The 20,000-nt window shown below is 43.4% G+C and overlaps 1 protein-coding gene across 2 annotated transcripts in view; it reads right to left on the reverse strand.

Moving 5' to 3' along the window:
* Window positions 1-14,276: 14,276 nt before the first annotated feature.
* Window positions 14,277-20,000, reverse strand: part of LOC123510535 — a 209,283-nt gene continuing 203,559 nt past the window's right edge. For both annotated transcript variants that reach the window (XM_045265790.1, XM_045265788.1), the window contains exons 4-5: window positions 16,853-17,005; window positions 14,277-16,142 (exon numbers count right to left, since the gene is read on the reverse strand). In XM_045265790.1, coding sequence (XP_045121725.1) covers window positions 15,916-16,142; window positions 16,853-17,005 — 380 coding nt within the window. In that variant the 3' untranslated portion in view covers window positions 14,277-15,915. The remainder of the gene's footprint in view (window positions 16,143-16,852; window positions 17,006-20,000) is intronic.

Consider the following 20,000-nt stretch of genomic DNA (forward strand, 5'->3'; position numbering starts at 1 on the left):
CTCTCTCTCTCTCTCTCTCTCTCTCTCTCTCTCCTTGATTCAGAAACAGCTTCCTTCATCACCTTCCTTCATTTTTCCCACAAAGAATACCCATCACGTCTTTCTTCCTTCCCCTTTCTCAGTTCCTTCACGGTTCCTTTATTCTCAGCGTTCTCTTCCTCCCTTTCACTCTCCCTCACTCACCCACGGCTTCCTTCATCACCTTTTTCTCCTTCCTTCTTTTTTTCTACCTTAGGATAACCATCACGTCTTTCCTCCTCCCTTTCCTCAGTTCCTTCACAGTTCCTTTATTCTCTCCCTCCCTTTTACTATCCCTCACTCATCCACGGCTTCCTCCATCACCTTTATCTCTTTCCTTCGTCTTTTCCCAAAGAAGGATAACTAACACGCTTTTCTTTCTTTTTCTCTCATTTCTCAGTATTCTCGATGTTCCCTCCGTCCTTCTCCAGCTTCTTTTCTTCACTTTCTTTCAATTTTTTCCCCTTAAGGATATCCATCAAGCTTTTCCTGCACCGCCTTTCTCAGTTCCTTCACGGTCCTTAATTCCTGGCTGGTTCGCACGACACCTGGCGCTCCTGTGGGCAATTTGTATCAGGTGTCCGCTAAGGCTGGTCCATCAGAGGCGGGCAGGCAGACGCAGCCTCGCCGGGGACCCAAAGAGAAGCGTGGACTCCTTGGTAATTAAGAGGAACCAGCGCCCCTCAAACTCCACGGAGAAGCCTTAATAGGGACACTGCTGCTGGGGATGGAGGCTAGCAGAGGGAACGTGAGGCTGCAAGATGAACAGGGAAGGCTTGTGTGGTGTTGTGGTGTGTGTGGCGTTGTGGTATGTGTGGTGTGTTTACTGATTTTTTAAGAGGTGAGGAGTGTAGGTGGTTTAGATGGTGTTTTGGTGGTGTTGTGGTGTTGTTGAGGTGTTATGATGTTGTGTTGTGACGTGGTGCTGTGGTGTGTTTGGGTTTAGTGACTTTTCAAGAGGCCTGTAGAGTAGAATATAAGATTTAGTCGATGTTTTGGTGGTTGTGGTGTTGTCTGGTATTGCGATGTGGTGATTGTGGTGTTGTGATGTGATAGCGTCGTGGCGAGCAGTGTAATACCTCTACCAAAACACTCAAAGCCACAAAGAAAACACAAAAATATCTAACATTACACAATACACAATAACGATGCGTGATATAGAAACCAATAGAGGTGTGGCGAGCCCTTACCACCCTCACCCTTCAGGAGCGCCAAGGGGAGTGCTCTGACTGCGGAATTATCAGGCGGGCTATCTTAATGTCAGAGGCGCTGTGGGGAAAGTGTTAGCGAGCCGAAGTTGGCGGGACTTGGGACATTGCGGCTTGGAGATGTGTCATTGAGCTCAACGGCGCCTCAGGGACACAGGGTCATAAGGGACATGGAAGGGGGAACACTGCCCTGGACGTGCCTTAGATGTACCTATATACGTTAAGGGACTAAAATTCTCATGATCAAACAAGTAAGAATAAGAGGAATAAGAAGACAGGTAAGGCAGCAGACAGTTGAGTAGTGCCGTGCGGAGTAACTGAGGATGACGAGGCAGGAAAGGGCAGGGCTGGGAGAAGGGGAGGGTAAGCACAGGGGGTCTCGTTTCATTAATTAGCGAGGCTGGTGGATGGGTGAGCTGATGGCGTCAGGATGCTGCCACGCGCGTATGATTGGCCGCTGTGATGGATGACGATGGAGGTTAGAGTGGGCTATGGAGAGAGAGGGAGAGAAGTGGTAGGCGTGGAGAGGCGTGGAGGTCGAGGAGGAAGGAAAGGTTGGGGCTTGAAGAGGGAAGTGGAGGAGCAGGAGGAGCATGGAGAGGCGTGAAGGGGTAGAGGTTAAGACGTGGAGAGGGAAAGGAAGGCGCGTGAAGAGAAACGTGAGGAGAAAAGTGGAAGAGTAGGGGACAAGAAGGGTAAGGAAAGACATGAGAAACAGAAAGAGAAATCAAGGCATAGAAAGATAAAGAGAGAGAAAGACAAGGAGAACCAGAGAAAAGGAGGAAAGATCAGAGACGGAGATGGAGAATCTAGGAGAAACAGAGACAAGGAGGGGGGGACATGGAGAGGGGAGGATTACGCATGCTACAAGATGATGAGGGGATGAGGGGAAGAAGGGAGCGAGGGAGGGGAACTAACCAAGCCTCCACAAGCCTCTGGGGAGATCTAACAGCCAAGGCAGCACACGAGGGGAGAGCCAGCTAACCTAATGAGGAGCGGGCCCAGGGGCGGGGTTAACGGGGGTCTTGGGGCGGGAGGGCGCTTAACACACACACCAAACTAGAGGGAGTGAGCATTGCGGGTTCGTCTTCTCATTCCTCCTCGTTAGCGATGCAGGGGAGGAAGAGGAAGAGGACGAGGAAGATCTGGGTGGAGGGAAGCAGGGGCAGTGAAAATAGGGATGCAGATTCAGTGAGGATGACGAGGAGTGAGTGGAAATTTGTCTTAGTTATGCTTGTTTTTCTTCTTACGGTTTTTCTTTTCGTAGATTTTTGGAATATGTGATTTTTTTTTGTATTTTTTTCTATATGTGTTAGTTATGCCTTTTTTTTAGGGTTTTGTCTTGGGTAGAGTCTGAAATATGTGAGTTTTTTTAATATTTTTTGTCATTTTAATATAAGAGAGGAGGACTGGCCAAGTGCAACAAAAAGATAAAGAATGGAAAGACCCACTCAGTCACTAGTCTCCTTACAGAGTCGATAGTTAGCCAAAGGACAGGGACAAATGTCTTCAAACCTCATGTCTAAATATCTGTTTTTTAAGGTTTTCGTTCCGTGGAATCTTCAAATACGTGACTTTTCTATATTTCTTTGTTATGTCCTAGTTACCATCTGCCTTCTATCTATTTTCTTCAGTTATAAGCAGGAAAAATGTGACTCTTTTTAATATTGTCTTCTACCTCATGTCTAAGTATGTCTGTTTTTTTTTAAGGCATTCGTTCCGTGGAATCTTCAAATACGTGGCATTTTTATATTTCGTTGTCATGTCCTAGTTACCACTTTCCTTCAGTCTATTTTCTTCAGTTATAAGGCAGAAAAAAACGTGATTCTTTTTAATATTTTCTACCTTGTGCCTTAGTCGTGGCTGTTTCCCTTGGGTTTTTATTGTGTAGATTCTGGGATATGTGTCTCGTACTTTTTCTCTTAATTTGCATTCCCATTTGTTTCCAAGGTAAAGCCGTGTCTTCTTTAAGAAAACGGTGAATAATAAAGCTGTTTTTGTTTTTTCTTGCAGTTAATGAAGAAATAGGAAGAGAAAAACCAGAATAGATAAGAAGACAGGAGAGATAGAGATGTAGAGAGTGAGAAAGAAGATAGAGAAGACCAAGGATACCACAGATAAATAGAGTGAGTGACTAGGACAAAAAGTAACGATAGAGAGAAGGAAAGAACTAGAAAATAGGAATCATAGACTTAGATCGCTAGAAAGAGAGTGGTAGAATACATTAGGGTAAGGCTGAGAGAGGTTTTAAGGGCACGTGATACAGTGTAGGCGTGGATGAAGGGAGGATGAAGGGATGAAGGGAGACTTTATTTAGGGTTAAGGTGAAAAGCAGAAGGGATAAAGAGATGAAAATGAGTATGCACGACTTTAAAGGTGAAGGGAGAAGTGAAGGGAAGATCGTGAGGAAGGGGAAGGATGGGAAGAAGAAATTTGAAGGTGAAGGGAGAAGTGAAGGGAAGATCGTAAGGAAGGGGAGAGAGATGAAAAAGGGGAATACAAAACTTTGAAGGGGGAAGGGAGAAGTGAAGGGAGGATCGTAGGGAAGGGGAAGGAAGGGAAGGGGATAGAAAGGAAGGGAAGAGGGAGGGGAAGGAGGAAGGGAGGAAAGAAAAGCTATAAACACAGAAGAACAGACTCCCTCTCTCGATTAGCTTGTCTGTTCTTTTGTATGTCTGACACGAGATGTGTATTATCCTAGGTGTCGGCTCTCTCTCTCTCTCTCTCTCTCTCTCTCTCTCTCTGACTACGCTCCACTGTTTAAAATTCATGCACCTCCTCAGGTAAAAATAATTCATGGAAGAGAAACAATGTCTTAATTTTCTCTTTCGTCTCTCTCTCTCTCTCTCTCTCTCTCTCTCTCTCTGTCATAAACAAGAGCCATTCAATCAATATATCTTTTCTAGTCCCGCCTCCGAAAAAAAAGAGAGAAAAGAAAGACGAGACAAAACTGTAGAATACTTTCCCAACTATTTCTTACATCTCTCGCACCTTTCCTCGCTCTCCCTCTCTCAATCCCCCTCTCCCTCTCCCTCCCCTCCCCTCCCTCTCCCTCTCCTTTCAGACGCGGAAACACAAACCATCACGGCAACAATAATTTCATCGCCAGTATTTGAAGACAAGTTTCCAGAGAGGACGAAGAAGAAAGAGGAGGAGGAGGAGGAGAAGAAGAAGGAGGAGGAGGAGGAAGAAATGTTGTAGGAGGAGAAGGATGGCATAAAAATGAAAATAAGTGCTAAAAAATAAAACTAAAAGAAAGAGGAGGAGGAGGATTTGAAGAAGGAGAAGAAGAAGAAGAAGAAGAAGAAGAAGGAGGAGGAGGAGGAGGAGGAGGAGGAGGAGGAGGAAACGTTATAGGAGGAGAAAGATGGAAGAAAAATGAAAATAAGTGATAAAAAAATGAAACTAAAAGAAAGAGAAGAAGAAGAAGAAGAAGAAGAAGAAGAAGAAGAAGAAGAAGAAGAAGAAGAAGGAGGAGGAGGAGGAGGAGGAGGAGGACGAGGAAGAAGAAAAAGCGTTGCAGGAGGAAAAGGAAAGAATAAAAATGAAAAAAATATATATAAAAGATAAAACTAAACCAAACAGCTGTCTCGTGGATGGTTTTGTGGAAGGAGAGAAGCGCACTGGGACCGTCCATTCACCCTCAAGGAACACGCGTGGACCATACATCTTTCCGAAGCGTGGATGAAGATTGTGTCCATCCTTCTCTTTACAATGCTGTCCTTGGTTCGCTAGTCTTAAATATTTACTATAGCCCGGTGTGGTGAAGACTGGTGTAGACTGGTGGTGACTGGTGAGGACTGGTGGTGACTGGTGGTGACTGGTGGTGACTGGTGTGGGCTGGTGTGGATTGGTGTGGACTGGTGGTGACTGGTGGTGACTTGTGAGGACTGGTGGTGACTGGTGGTGACTGGTGATGACTGGTGGGGACTGGTGTGAAGTGGTGTGTTCCTTTCTCTCCCTTTAAAAATAGATCCGAGTACTGTTTCAAGAAGAGAGAGGGAGAGAGAAGGAGGGAGAGGGAGGGAGAGTGAGAGGAGAGGGAGGCTGTCTTTCGCTAGAGGTAATAAAAAGGAGCGAAAAATGAGGGTATTGATGGCAACACTTTCCCGTTTTCCTTCCTTGATGTCTAATTTCCCCCACGGAGTTGAGAGTGGACTTGTAACTTTCACTATTTTGTCTCTTTTTTTATTACTATTACTCTCTCTCTCTCTCTCTCTCTCTCTCTCTCTCTCTCTCTCTCTCTCTCTCTCTCTCTCTCTCTCTCTCTCTCTCTCTCTCTCTCTCTCTCTCTGATGCATAAACCTCAACGTTAATTCCGAAACTGTGTCAGAGAGAGAGAGAGAGAGAGAGAGAGAGAGAGAGAGAGAGAGAGAGAGAGAGAGAGAGAGAGAGAGAGAGAGAGAGAGAGAGAGAGCGAGAAAACAAAAGATTATGAATTCATCAGCTGACATGCACACCTTTAATCCCTACACATTTCTCTCTCTCTCTCTCTCTCTGGCACGGTACAGGAAAAGGTGAATTTAAAAGTTTATTTCATTCGGGTTTAGCACAAGTGAGCGTAACTCTGCCTGTGTCCCGGTCAATGATTTTAGTCTGACATGGTCTTTGCTTTCTCCACAATGGAAGATCACGAAAAATATCAAAGGGAAAGATAAACTCCATCCCCAAAGTCCATTTCTACTGTCAGTGTTTGAAGCTTCGGTCATGTGGCGGTGTTATTATGAAGTGTAAAGTGTTATTTTTTTCATTTTTCAGCCTTTTCTCGTATTTTTTCAATCTTTTTGTAGTTTATTGACGCTATTTGAGTTTGTACTTTGGTTTTCTTTAGTCTTGTGCGTTTGAATTAGTGTGTTTTTTTGTCTATTGTTTCTTTTTTTTCTTTTTTCAAGGTAAACGTGTCCTTGTGATATTGCCTTTTTTATTTATTTATTTTTTATTTATTTATTTATTTTTTCTAAGTATTATAATTGGTATGACCGTGTACATTGTTGGTGTCATGTGGCGGTGTCATTATGTTTTTTTTTTTCAGCCTTTTCTCGTTTGTTGTGTATCTTCTTGTAGTTCATTGATGTTATTAAGGCCTTATTAAGTGTTGCGGATTTGAACTGAAGTGTTTTTTGTATAGCTTTCCTTTCTCTTTTTTTTTTTTAGGTCTAACAGTGTCGTTGTGAAATTTTTTACTTTTTTTTTTTTTTTTAGATATATTTAAGTTGGCATGACCGTGTACATTGTTATTCGCTGTCATTGTTTTCTGCGTATGATAATTGTAGTTGTTTTTGCGTTATTCAAAATTCATTCTTGCATATAATCATTTCCTTCGTATTCATGACCATTTTTTTTTCTAATTTCGATGATTCTTTTATGTAAGAGGGAAAGCTGGCCAAGAGTAACAAAAAACTAAACAAAAGGCCCACTTGATTGCCAGATCCCTAAAACAGTCATAGTTTATTTTTTATACCATGTGGGCTTTTCACGGGAATTTATGGGCTAAAGGGGATACTTTTTGTGGTACCTCCTATTTCAAAGCCCACCCGCTAGGAAACCGTTGCCCCGAGTGAGGAACCCCAACCTAGACTCGGACCGTGGACAGGATTCGAACCCGTGCGCTTAGAGACCCCTCGGACCCCAAAGCACGCATGGTTCCACTGTACCACGGCGGCTTAACATAATTCAGGGACAAATGTCTTGAAACCTTCCTCTTAAAAGAGGTCAAGTCACAGGAAGATGAAAATACAGAAGCAGGCAGTTCCAGAGTGGATAGGTCTGGAAATATATGAATCTTATATTTTCTATCCTGATTTGTGTTTTCACTCATTTGTTTTCAAGGTAAAGCCATTTCATGTTTAGGGATTGATGAAAAGTGAAGCTTTTTTTTATATTTGAGTTCTTTTGTTCAACCTTTCATCATTTTCCGCTAAATTTATGTAGAAAAAAAAGAATCAGTGATCACATTTCTCTGTAATCAGATCCTCTGTTGTAGATGCTCCAGTAGCAGGCACCACTGATCTCTCTCATTTTAGCAGTGTTCACAAAAGAATGATGGTGTATATTTGCTATTCTCTTTTTGGAAAGCAATATTTATTAGTTTCAAGCGTGACCTAATGGAAGGATCGGTCATCATGCTAATTAGTGACAGAATATTTTGAGCGAAAACATTTTTGTTGTGTTGTAGGCAATATTTTTTAAAAAGGCGATGATATTCTGAGGGTTCAACATTTTTCAAAGGAATATTTTACTAGGAAACTCTGAAAAAGGAGAACAGTTCGCAAAGAAATATTTCCAGAGGAGGGATATGATTTGTAGGGAAAATTTTCGCTGCTAATATTTCGAGAGTAAAATTCTGAATGTCATGTATAAATCTCCCATGCAAAGTCTGTCGGTGGCGTCTCCCTTGCGTCAAGTTTCTTCTTATATTTCATTACCTGTTAGCGTTTTCGTAGTAACTTGAACATATTCGTGTATATAATTAACTCCATGCACATTCAAGCTTTTCCCTTTAATAAAGTTTAGAAAAAGATAAGCTCTCGGATTTCCTCTTTTTATTTCAGCTTTATATTTCAACCCAAAATTATTCAGTCCCTTTCAAATAACTGCAGATAATCGAGTCTTTTTAGTACTCTCTCTCTCTCTCTCTCTCTCTCTCTCTCTCTCTCTCTCTCTCTCGGTGGCTTTACACACATACACAGAAAAGAAGCACCAAGCAGAACTGGCCATGCTTCATTAATCACACTCTCACACTCGCACTCACACTCACACTCACACTTCCTGCAGGTCACTCGTCGCGTCAAGAAGTGTCTATCGCTCACACTCGGCGCGCAATCCATTAGTGTCTCATATCAATAATACATTAACCTAATAACGACAGTCCAATCCCAGATTATAATGTTAAGCCGGAATAGAAGGAAAAAAAAAGACGGGGGATGGTTTAGGGCTACACACACACACACACACACACACACACACACACACACACACACACACACACACACACACACACACAGGAAAAGAGACATCCATGATTACGTATAATAAACTTTTTTTTTTCGGGGGTACTTACCGAAAGAAAACCCCCCAAAAAAAGAGCACAGAAAAAGAACCACAAACTTTTCCGGAAACTGATCTGACCCCTCCCCACCCAAAAAAAAAAAAAAAAAAAAAACGAAAGAGAGGAAAAAGAGAGAGAGAGAGAGAGACAACGTGATCCCACTTTATCCGGAATCAATACAGCAATAAGCGCATCCGGATTTCGGGGGCATTGAAACCAGAGGCACATTCACGACTGAAAGAATTAAATACACACATTAATAGTGTTGCAGCGGATCGGATGGACCGTTTCGTGGGCCAGCAAATCGGAGGGTCCCATCACGCCCCTTCCTGTCCCATCAGCTGAGGGGAAGAGGGAGGAGAAAGAGAGGGAGAAAGAGGGGAAAGAGAGGGGGAAGAAGAGAGGGGAAGGGAAAAGCCAACCAGTTAAAAGGAGGGTGATGGGGTAGGGAGGGGGTATCAGAAGTGCCCGTTAGCTATTCAGGGGGAAGGGGGAAGAGAAGGGGAGAGAAGGGGAGAAAAGGGGGAAAGTCTCGATAAGATCTTGCAGGCCATTTTTGAAGAGCAGGGAATGCGTGGTAAGAGGACGAGGGGAAAAAGGAAAAGGGGGAAAAAAGGATATAGACATGGCTGGTGGTGGTTAAGAGGAGGAGGAGGAGGAGGAGGAGGAGGAGGAGGAGGAGGAGGAGGAGGAGGAGGAGGGAAAACATATTAGAAGGAAGGATGGATGAAAGCAGAGATGATGCAATAGAGAGAGAGAGAGAGAGAGAGAGAGAGAGAGAGAGAGAGAGAGAGAGAGAGAGAGAGAGAGAGAGAGAGAGAGAAAGTCAGTGAGGCGGAATCCCATAACATCGCCATCACCATCAACATCACTACACTGCCTCGATGCCGCCCGCCGCCCACACCGCCCGCCCACCATCCGCCCACCGCCCGCCCACGCTACTTTGGTCACTTCTACCTCTGAAATGGGCATGGCGTGGGTGCTGGAGGGAGTGGTTGGGGCGGGGGAGGGTGTGTGTGTGTGTGTGTGTGTGTGTGTGTGTGTGTGTGTGTGTGTGTGTGTGTGTGTGTGTGTTTACGTATCATTAAATGTTTTGTTTATCCATTTCGTTCTGTTTTAATTGTTGTGTTGTTTCTTTTATGTGTTCGTTATTGGGGTATTTTCACTTTTATTCATCTTTATTCTCCATTTTTTCTCTCTCCCTCTATTTTTTTCTCTTTTATTCATATTTATTCATTTATCTCTCTCATTCCTAATTTCTCGTTTCTCTTTTGTTTTTTTTATCTGTATTCTATTTTTCATCTATTTCTCCTTTTATTTCTTCTATTTATCTATCATTTTCCTTGTCTATTGCTCCATTCTGACGGTAATTGTCGTTTTCCACCAGGACGCAGGGAGGGAAGGAAGGGGTGGAAGGAAGGAGGGAAAGGATAGGGAAGGGAGAGGGAAGGGAGAGGTAAGGGAGAGAGAGGAACAGATGCATTGAGTTTTCCTGTTTGTTTGTCCTTCATCATTCACTTTATGCCTCAATCTATAAATTCTTTGATCTATATACATTTACTTTTTCCATAATGTTCTCTAATGGATCACTCAATTTGTTAAAAGCTTATATTATCTTTTTTTTTTTCATCATTATTTCATGCATACTCTGTTACCGTTTATCATTTTTGCGTTTACTTGTTTATTTACATTCTTCAATTTTTCTTAATGGATCAGTCAATTTGTAAAAAGCTTGTATTCTAATTACCTCATGTATCCAATGCTATCGTTCATTTATCTTTTGTTTACTCTCCGAGTTTTTGTTTTGAACGTATTTATTTGCTCTAATTTTCCTTAATGGATCACTCAAGTTTATTAGAGAAAAACGTGTATTTTTTACTTCAATTAATCTCTATAGTGTATGTTATCGTTTATTTTATTTTTTTAATCTCTTTTTTAGCTTTTCTGTATTTATATCTCCTAAACTTCCTTAATTAATTACTCCATTCATTAAAAAACGTAACTTTCAAATTAATCTCAGTGTTAAGTGTTATTATCTATCTTACTCATGCTTATTCTTCCCGTTTTTTTTTTATTCATTTATTTATTCTATCGTTCCTTAATGGTTGGCACGACTCGTAAAAAAAACGTGTACATTTCAGTTATCCCTTTGTGTTACCATCTCTCTGATCTGTGTTTACTCTTCCTGTTTTTCTTTAGTTTATCTATCGTGTATTGGAGTTTGCAGCAGCAATAGCCTTAAAGGATTTACTGCCTCACTTTGATGAATTATCTCTGTGTACATCAATAGTCTCCCATCTGTGTATTGAGTTAATGCCCCACAGTGCTCTCCTGCAGGCTTACCACGTGTATTTGTATGCTTTCGTTTTATTTTTATGTAAGAGGGGAAAGCTGGCCAAGAAAAAAAAAAAAAAGAAGGCCCATTTAGTTGCCAGTCCCTTTGCAAGTCCGAAAGAGTTAGCCAAAAGAAAGGGATGTCTTGAAACCTCTCTCTTAAATTAAGTCGAGTCATAGCAAGTTGGAAATACAGAAGCAGGCAGGGAGTTCCAGAGTTTACCAGAGAAAGTTATGAGAGTACTGGTTAACTCTTGCATTAGCGAGTTAGACAGAATAGGGGTGAGGCGAAAAGAAAGCCTTGTGCATCTATGTGTGTCTTCTCTCCTACCTACATGTCTACCTATTCGTTTATGACTGTGTGCTTCTTCTTATCTATCTGTCTGTATGTTTGTCTGTGTTTGTTTATCTTTCTTCACCTGTTTGTATGTCCATCTATTTGTCTACTTTGTTCATATTATTTCAAGTTGTTTGTACCTCTTATTTTCACTCGTAAATCCAAAACCACAACTTAAAATCATATCTAACATCCATGCAACCAAAGCATCTATTTTCTCATTCAACTTCCCTTTAGAAGATTCCTCTGCTTTATATATCACCTTTATTTCACCTTATTTCATTAATTTTGTTTCATTCAGACACAATACCATGCTTTAAATAAACCTTATTTTACATTCACGTAAACAAAACATCGACTTTCCTATCCACCTTTCTTCCATAAGCTTAGAATCTCATCTGTAAATCCTTTGATCAGCATGCATTCACCCTTATTTTACCTCACCTTACTATTCTTGTTTCATTTATACATCTTGCCATATTTCATAATATCGACTTTCCTATCTATCTTTCCTATAGAAGCTTGGAACCTCAATCTGTATATTCTTTGATCTACATACATCTGATCTTTATACATTCACCGCTATTTCAACTCACCTTACTATTTTTGTTTCATTCATAAATCCAATATCTTACCGTATCTTACATTCATACAACCAAAACATCGACTTTCCTATAGAAGCTTGGAACTTCAATCTGTGTATTTTTCGATCTGCATACATTTGATCTTTATAAATTCACCGCTATTTCACCTCACCTTACTATTTTTTCGTTAATAAATCTTACCATATTTTACACACCTAAAACATCGACTTTCCTATCTAACTTTCCTGTAGAAGCTTGTAACCTCAATCTATAAATTCGACTCACCTTACTATTTCACCTCACCTGATTAATCTTGCTTCATTCATAACTCCAATACCTTCCCGTACCTTGCATTCATTACCAAAACACCGACTTTCCCATCTACCTTTCCTATAGAAGCTGTACTCATCGCCTCAGCATTTCAACCCCTCAGCTAACTCACAAATTGAAGTTCCATGTAAAAACTTCACTCCACTCGTTATTCACAAATCCCACAGTTTCATTCCGCGCCTCAGAGTCCCCAGTGCGACGCGGGCAGCTAGCGAGGTAAAGAATTTCTCTTAATCACGTACACCTGCATTTTTTTGTATAATTCCAGTGAAAAAAAAGTCTTTACAAATACGACACAGAAATTGGAACGTGTTGGAGCCTTTATTGGTGTGAAATCTCTCTCTCTCTCTTTCTCTCTCTCTGGGTGTCCTATATCAAAAGTTAATTTCCTGTTATCTTTCTCCGTCTCTTATTTCTTTCCGTCTCCATATTACACATTATCTTTCTTAAATCCTTCTCTTCTATCTTTTTTTTCTTATCAAACTGTTATTCTTATGTTTCGTTTCTTGTTTTGTCTATCGATAAGGTTTCTTTCCTTCTCTTTTATCTATTCGTCTTCCTTTCCTACATCTCTTCCTTAAATCTTTCTCTTGTATCTTCTTTTTTCCCATCAAAATGTTATTCTTATGTTTCGCTTCTTATTTCATCTATCGATATGGCCTCTTTCTTTCCTTCCTTCTCTTTCATCTATTCGTCTTTCTTTCTCTCATCTTTTCTCTCCTTCCCTTCGTTCCTCCCTCCTGAGAGATAATCTTCTAAACAATATTCTTCCTTTGTTCCAAAAATATCGCGTCATTTTTCGTTTCTCTTTATTCCTCAGTCCGTGGTATTTTTTTCATCTTCTCTCTGATGTATTCCTTTCTCTGTCATCTCACATATTTTTGATTTCGCTTGTATCTCTCTCTCTCTCTCTCTCTCTCTCTCTCTCTCTCTCTCTCTCTCTCTCTCTCTCTCTCTCTCTCTCTGATGCTGCGCAACATCTTTAAATTCAAATGCTCCAGAGAGAGAGAGAGAGAGAGAGAGAGAGAGAGAGAGAGAGAGAGAGAGAGAGAGAGAGAGAGAGAGAGAGAGAGAGAGAGAGAGAGAGGCGGGAATCAAATAAATGTTTCAGCTCTGCACACACACACACACACACACACACACACACACACACACACACACACACACACACCAAAACAATGTCAAGTGATCAATAATTCTAATCTTATCTCTGGAAAATAAATGAATAAATACGTCATAAAAATATCACCTAGCAAAATACTGATCTAGAAATAAATCAAATTGTTATAACCTTGATCTTTTTGGCGTCAATTTGAGCTGAACACAAATGGATAAAATTCAAATCATCACCGAGAAAGGAAAAGCACAAAAAGAAAAGGAAAAAGAAAGTAAAAAAACAAGGCACATATGAATTCATCCACTTATAGAATTAAAATCTTCACAAATGAAAAGAAAAACAAAAAAAACAAAGTAAAGAAAAGGAAAGAGAGCACAAAAAAAACAAGGCACATATAAATTCATCCACTTATAGAATTCAAATCATCACAAATAAAAAGAAAATCATTAAAAAAGAAAGTAAAAAAAAAAAAAAACGAGAGCACAAAAAACAAGCCACACATTAATTCATCCACTTATATTTGCATGATTTGTGGCGAGTGGAGAGTGGAAGGTAATCGCGTTAGGTGTAATCAAATAAACGGTTTGTAATGTAAGTAATTTGTGTTACCTTGTTATCCTAAGACTCGGCATAAGTTTCGCCTAATTTGATTGTAATCGGAAATTATTATAGTGGTCTTTTTGTTATCAAAGTGTGTGTGTGTGTGTGTGTGTGTGTGTGTGTGTGTGTGTGTGTGTGTGTGTGTGTGTGTGTGTGTGTGTGTGTGTGTAGGGAGCTGAAACGCATTTATTTGATTCATTGTTCTCTCTCTCTCTCTCTCTCTCTCTCTCTCTCTCTCTCTCTGCTACGCCATCAGTTCACATCATTCACATTTATCAGGTAACTCAGGTAGGTATGAAAGCTTAATTAACTTTTAATTAAGACGAATAATTTAAGGTGACAAATTTCGGAGGAACGAAACGATAAGTGAAAATCTTTTAGATAAGAAGTAAAAGTCGGATTCTGAAATATTAAGCGTCGAAAGATGAAAATACGGAGGAAAAATGGACTCTAAGGTAAGACTGATGAAAAGTGACTAATGAGATTAATGTTAAGGTGAAAAATAGTGAAAAATGAACTGATGGGATGGTCTTTATGGATCCTGAAATGAAAGGCATTCCAGGTGGGGAAGGCAGCGCTACTCGGCGCACACACGGGCTCAGGTAAAAAGGATGAGCAGCACGTCATATTCCAGGCAGCTCCTCACACAGGTATGCATAGCAGTGATGCAAAGAATGTCAGGTTGCAGTGAAATAGAGAAACTCGTTCAGATTTTATTGACAGTTGAGTTGCAGGTGGTTGGTGGCATCCAGGTGTTCCCGTGTTGGTCGTGTGTCAAGCAGGATTGCTGGTGACCAACACACAACAACACACAGTGGTCACCCTGCAAGTACACATATACTCTCTATCTAACCTAAAACGGCACTAGACTTTTAAGTATATTACATACACTTTATGTTTTATATATATAGCATCTTTTACAAACCTAAAATGTGGTATAAAATCTATGGAATAATATATTATAGACTTGACCGTTATGAAAGACGTATGCCAGTGGTCACAGAGGCGTCATAAAAAACTGTACATGTAAAGCATCGTCAAGGAAAGCGTCAGGCGCCTCGGTCCCCAGCAGGGCGCAGGGACTGCCGCGACTCACAGGGCACGCATTCACTTCCCGAGGCGCGGCCCACTGGCGGCGTGATCACGGGCGTGCCCGTGGCCAACTAGAGGGAGATGCGTGGTGGTCGGCAGCGAGTGTTGACCCCGCCGCCCACACGCACGCCCTACACCAGCACGACACGCCATCCTCGCTCACGTGAAACAAGTACAAAAACTATCTATAAAATACATATATATATATATCCCTTTTTTAAAGAGACGGAAGCTCATTTAACTTAAAACATGACGTCTACAAGCTAAGGCTGCGCCGCGGTGTCTGGCGGTGCCGAGACGGGAGGACGAGCGGCGCCGACCCCCGGCCCAGACCGGTCCTGTGTTTGGCGTGGCAGTGACGGAGGTACCTAACGTTTACACATTAAACAAAGTCCTTATTGCTTCTGAGGCACCGTCGGCGGGCCGCGGAGCGCCCAGACGGCGTGTTTCAGGACAGCAAGACGCGGCAGCCCCGCGGCCCTGTGTGGCCCCGACACGCCCCGGGGCCTCCCACATCAGTGCCTCCAATTCTATAAATAAGCACAAAGTGAAAGAGAAACCTAAGCTTGGCCCGGACACACTGAGCGTGCCACTGTGACTAGCTCGGCGAGGCTTCTCGCGCCGCTCCTCTACTAATTCGGACTGCAAGGTGGCGAGTGACTCTACTGGACGGCTTACCAGTCCGTGCGCCGAAGAAAGACGCAGCTCGGTGCCCTGCAAGCGCTGGCGACCTGCCTCGGCGCCCGCCGCGACCCTGCACAGCGGCGGCAACAGCATGGAGATCACTGAGTTCCGTGTTGAGAAGTGGCAGCGGCAGCAGCGTGGGGCAGCAGCGGCGGGCACTCTGGCCCGCTGACTAGCCTGAGGTGGTCCTGGCGCCATGACTAGTGGTGTCTCGGGTCGCGGGCCGCAGACTTTTATTTTTCAACTTAACGTGGTTACATATCACCTGGTGAGGGGGCGGCCCGCGGCCACGGCAGGTGCGGTGAGGCTGTGCACAGCCCCCTGGAGAGCGGTGCGGGGCCATGCTGTAAATCCGGAGGCTGCTGGGGTGGAGTATGGATACGGAACTAGGACCGCTGCATCCTCCTCCCAGCGTCTCGCTGCCTGATCCTACACTCGTAAGATTCGTGTTGAAGCACATTTACCAGACAGCAGCAGCTGCTCACCTTAAAGTGACCTTTGGAAAAAAATATACATGTATACATGACGGTGCGAACGGCAGCATGTAGGACGGCGGCGCCGCCTCATACCAGCGCGCGGGCCCGCAGCGCACCGCCCAGGACCAGCAGTGACGTGAAGACTGCTGACGGCCGCGCTGCGGACAGAGGCGCGGCCCCCGAGGCGGTGTTGCAGTAGGCCCAGTCGCAAGAGCACACCTCGCGCTTCAGGATGATGTTGGTGTATGTCTCGCAGGTGTTGGTCATGATGGTGTCGCTGGTGGCACAGTTGCGGTGGTAGCTCAGCAGCTCATCTGAGGGAGAAACCTCACTCAGAACCGTCACCAACACAGCTTGAAGTGACGCCCGAGTGGGGCGTCTGGTGCAAGGCGTCAAGCCACGGTGCAGGCAGGCAGGCAGGCAGGCAGGCAGGCCAGTGCTGAGGGGAGCATGCGGGAGGGGATACTCTCAGGTCTTCAGTAATCAATGGGAAAAGGCATAAGCAAGCGGAATATACACGCAGGTGGATGCAGGCACAGTGTTTAGCGACACTGAAACTTGCACAATTAAATGAACAATGCAAAGAATCAGGTGAGGGACAAGGATAAGCGATAAACCACGACACAGGCGGTGCAGGTGCAACACTGGCAAGCAAGAAACACAAACGCAAGCCAAAAACTTCAGGTGGGAAGGACACGAACAGAAAACAGGAAGAGGCAGCAGACGATGCCAGGCAGACCAGCAAACACTGCAGCAGCTAAAGTCGTAAAAGGAAACAACGAAACTCATGCTGGAGGAAAAAAATGGAAAATAAACTAACACAAAAGTTGAAGCACAAGTAGCGAGATGGAACATGAGGTGGAATGAAACAGGGTGTCGAGCAGGCAGGGAAGCAAGCAGGGAGGCAGACATGTAACCAAGCAGGAGAGGCAGGGGAAGCAGAGTAGGCAGGCAAGCACACCATAGGCAGCAGCAGCAGCAGCAGAGCAAGGCGGGGGACACACAAGAAGGCAGGGACAGTTACCATTACGATCGTAGGCTGCCACCGACTCGCACCCCAGAGGACAGTCTCGCGTCTCGATCTTCTCCTCGGTAAAGTTGGCCTTGGTGCAGCCGTCCAGCCTGGAGGAGTTGCCCCGCGGGGAGTAGCTGCACACGAAACATTCCACGCCTCCACCTGCAACACCACCGCACACTCAAACACTCCAAACCTTGTGATTAAACACCCTATGAGCAACACAAATCAACCAACACAAGCATTTCCATTCAACTTGCGCACACTTACGAATAAATTCTACCTGAACAACACAAACTGAGCAGCGGAATTCACTCGAAACAAACACGTGGCTAACAATACACGTCAGTTTGGTGTTGCTAATATGCACAATAGCCAGTCACTACAACACAACCCGTTCCCTTCCTCACACGCCTCAGTCAATGTTCCCGTGTGTTGCTCTCCGTCACGGGCCATTTATGCTCCACAGCAGGGGCGGGGGGCAAGAGGATAGGTGGTGGGGGTGGTGCAGTGTCAGGTGCCCAGGGGGAGGGTCAGGGCGGTACACATGTTGGTCTTTAAGTTAGTAAGCTTCAGGCAAATACGAAATTGTCATGTCGTTTCAATGTTTGGCGGAAAATGATTTGTGTGTCCAGTGAGAGGAAAAATGAATGCATGCTGTTGTTATTTGTGAAGGTAAGCTGGAATTAAACACGACTTACAGCCTTTTGAGTAAGGAATAAACATAATAAATACACAGATAAACATTTAACCTCTTCAATGCTCGGACAAATTTTTCCCTTGACATTTGTGTACAATTAGACCATTTTATTGACATTAGGAAGGGCCTATGGAGATCAGAAGATTAATGACGAGTCTTCACTACTCTAATCCCCAACATAAGTTTCAGAAGCTGTATAAAATCATAAAATAGTAAGCAGAATGAATATGAAAACGCGTCATGGTACTGAAGAGGTTAAACAAACAATAGCAAATAACCAAATTAAGAAAACGCAGTCATAGGTAAATACAGACAAAATAAAAAAAATAAATATGAAAAAACTAAAATCATAAATAAATAGAGAAGAAAACAACACAGTCATTGGTTGGTGAGAACAGTGACGATGCGACGTGAATGAAGCAATGATTCCAGCGACTCTCGACGCCTTCCCCGCCGCGCCAGGGAGCACAAAACGACCAGAAAACACAGACACTGCCCAACTTCAGCGCCGCGACCCACCCAGGAGTCGTTAGGGAGTGTGTAAAAGCACCGCATCAAATTAACTTTCTTGAGGAGGAGGAGGAGGAGGAGGAGGAGGAGGAGGAGGAGGAGGAGGAAGCAGCTTGATACAAAAAGGAGGAGGAGGAGGGGTAGGCGACAGCTTGATTCAAAAATGCTCCTTTCTCTCTCTCTCTCTCTCTCTCTCTCTCTCTCTCTCTCTCTCTCTCTCTCTCTCTCTCTCTCTCTCTCTCTCTCTCTCTCTCTCTCTCTCTCTCTCTCTCTCTCTCTCTCTCTCTCTCTCTCTCTCTCTCTCTCTCTCTCTCTCTCTCTCTCTCTCTCTCTCTCTCTCTCTCTCTCTCTCTCTCTCTCTCTCTCTCTCTCTCTCTCTCTCTCTCTCTCTCTCTCTCTCTCTCTCTCTCTCTCTCTCTCTCTCTCTCTCTCTCTCTCTCTCTCAACAATTGTCGTCTACATAAGCGTACATGAAAGAGGAGGAGGCGACAGCTTGATACAAAAATGCTCCTTTCTCTCTCTCTCTCTCTCTCTCTCTCTCTCTCTCTCTCTCTCTCAGCAATTGTCGTCTACATAAGCGTGCATCATCAAGTGGAAGCAAATATGATTCCCTCAGTCCTCATTTCACTCAGAAGTGCACCAGAAATTACCTCCCTCGCATCAATTTGAAAGTACAACAATGTCCTACACGGGGCGTACGAAAGCGGCGGGGGACTCGTGCACGCGGGGAGCCACTGAGCAAACATCAATCACCGCAAAAGCAAAATGAACAGGCAGGTAAAAAAAAAAAAAAAAAAAAAAGAAAACTCAACCATGAATCAACTCTTTCTTCCGCCAACTTTCATATCAAGGGTCTGTTCATTTCCAGGTTGAGATCCTGAGTTTTGCTGAGTTTTCATTCTCGTAAGTACCTGCCCGGCGCCGCACAGGTAGCACAGGTGAAGTAGGTGTCCTTAGTAACGTACACTCTGGCAAGGCACTTTATAACACTTAACGTCACTGAGCTGCGCCAGGTTTACGTATGTCAGCGGAAAATATTATTATACACCTCCAGCAGCCAAGCAAATATGACGTACTAGACTGCTTCCTCTTCCACCACCACCACCACCACCTCCTTCTCCTCCTCTGTGCTTTTTTCCCTTTCCCTCGGCGGTAGCATTAAATTCATACCTTGTGTGAATATTAAAACACTCACAAGCGGATTTCATTTTGCTTTCACTCGCACCAGTCGCTCTGTTTCGTTTCCTTTTACTCCAGAAACAATTAATTTTCCTCCGCTTTTCATCTTTTCTTTTTTTCACGGGGGCTTGAGGGAGATACTTAAAGAGTGCATGCATGGAAACACACTTTTCATTTATTTTTCGTTATGATATCTATTGTTTTCCTCTTTTTGTTTCAACGGGAGGCTATGAGTTACATACACATCAACTCAATTACCTCAAAGCTCCTTACTGTCTTGCTTTTCGTTCGGTATTTGTAACGATTGTGAGTTGACGTAAAGGGGAACTGCTCCACTACGCGCCGTCATGAACATCGTAGTGAATGAATATGAGGCTAAAAATTATGAGTGTTTTTCTATTACCTTTTCTACGCCTCTTCCCCATTTGCACACACACACACACACACACACACACACACACACACACACACAGAGAGAGAGAGAGAGAGAGAGAGAGAGAGAGAGAGAGAGAGAGAGAGAGAGAGAGAGAGAGAGAGAGAGAGAGAGAGAGAGAGAGAAAGAAAGAAAGAAAGAAAGAAAGAAAGAAAGAAAGAAAGAGAAAGAATGAGAGAGAGAGAGAGAGAGAGAGAGAGAGAGAGAGAGAGAGAGAGAGAGAGAGAGAGAGAGAGAGAGAGAGAGAGAGAGAGAAAAGAGAAAGAGAGAGAGCCAGCGAGAAAGCCAGAGAGACAGAACTTCCCTATTCTCCAGTACCACTTTCAATTCTTTTC

This window comes from Portunus trituberculatus, chromosome 29 (assembly GCF_017591435.1).
Source record: "Portunus trituberculatus isolate SZX2019 chromosome 29, ASM1759143v1, whole genome shotgun sequence".
Classification (NCBI taxonomy): domain Eukaryota; kingdom Metazoa; phylum Arthropoda; class Malacostraca; order Decapoda; family Portunidae; genus Portunus; species Portunus trituberculatus.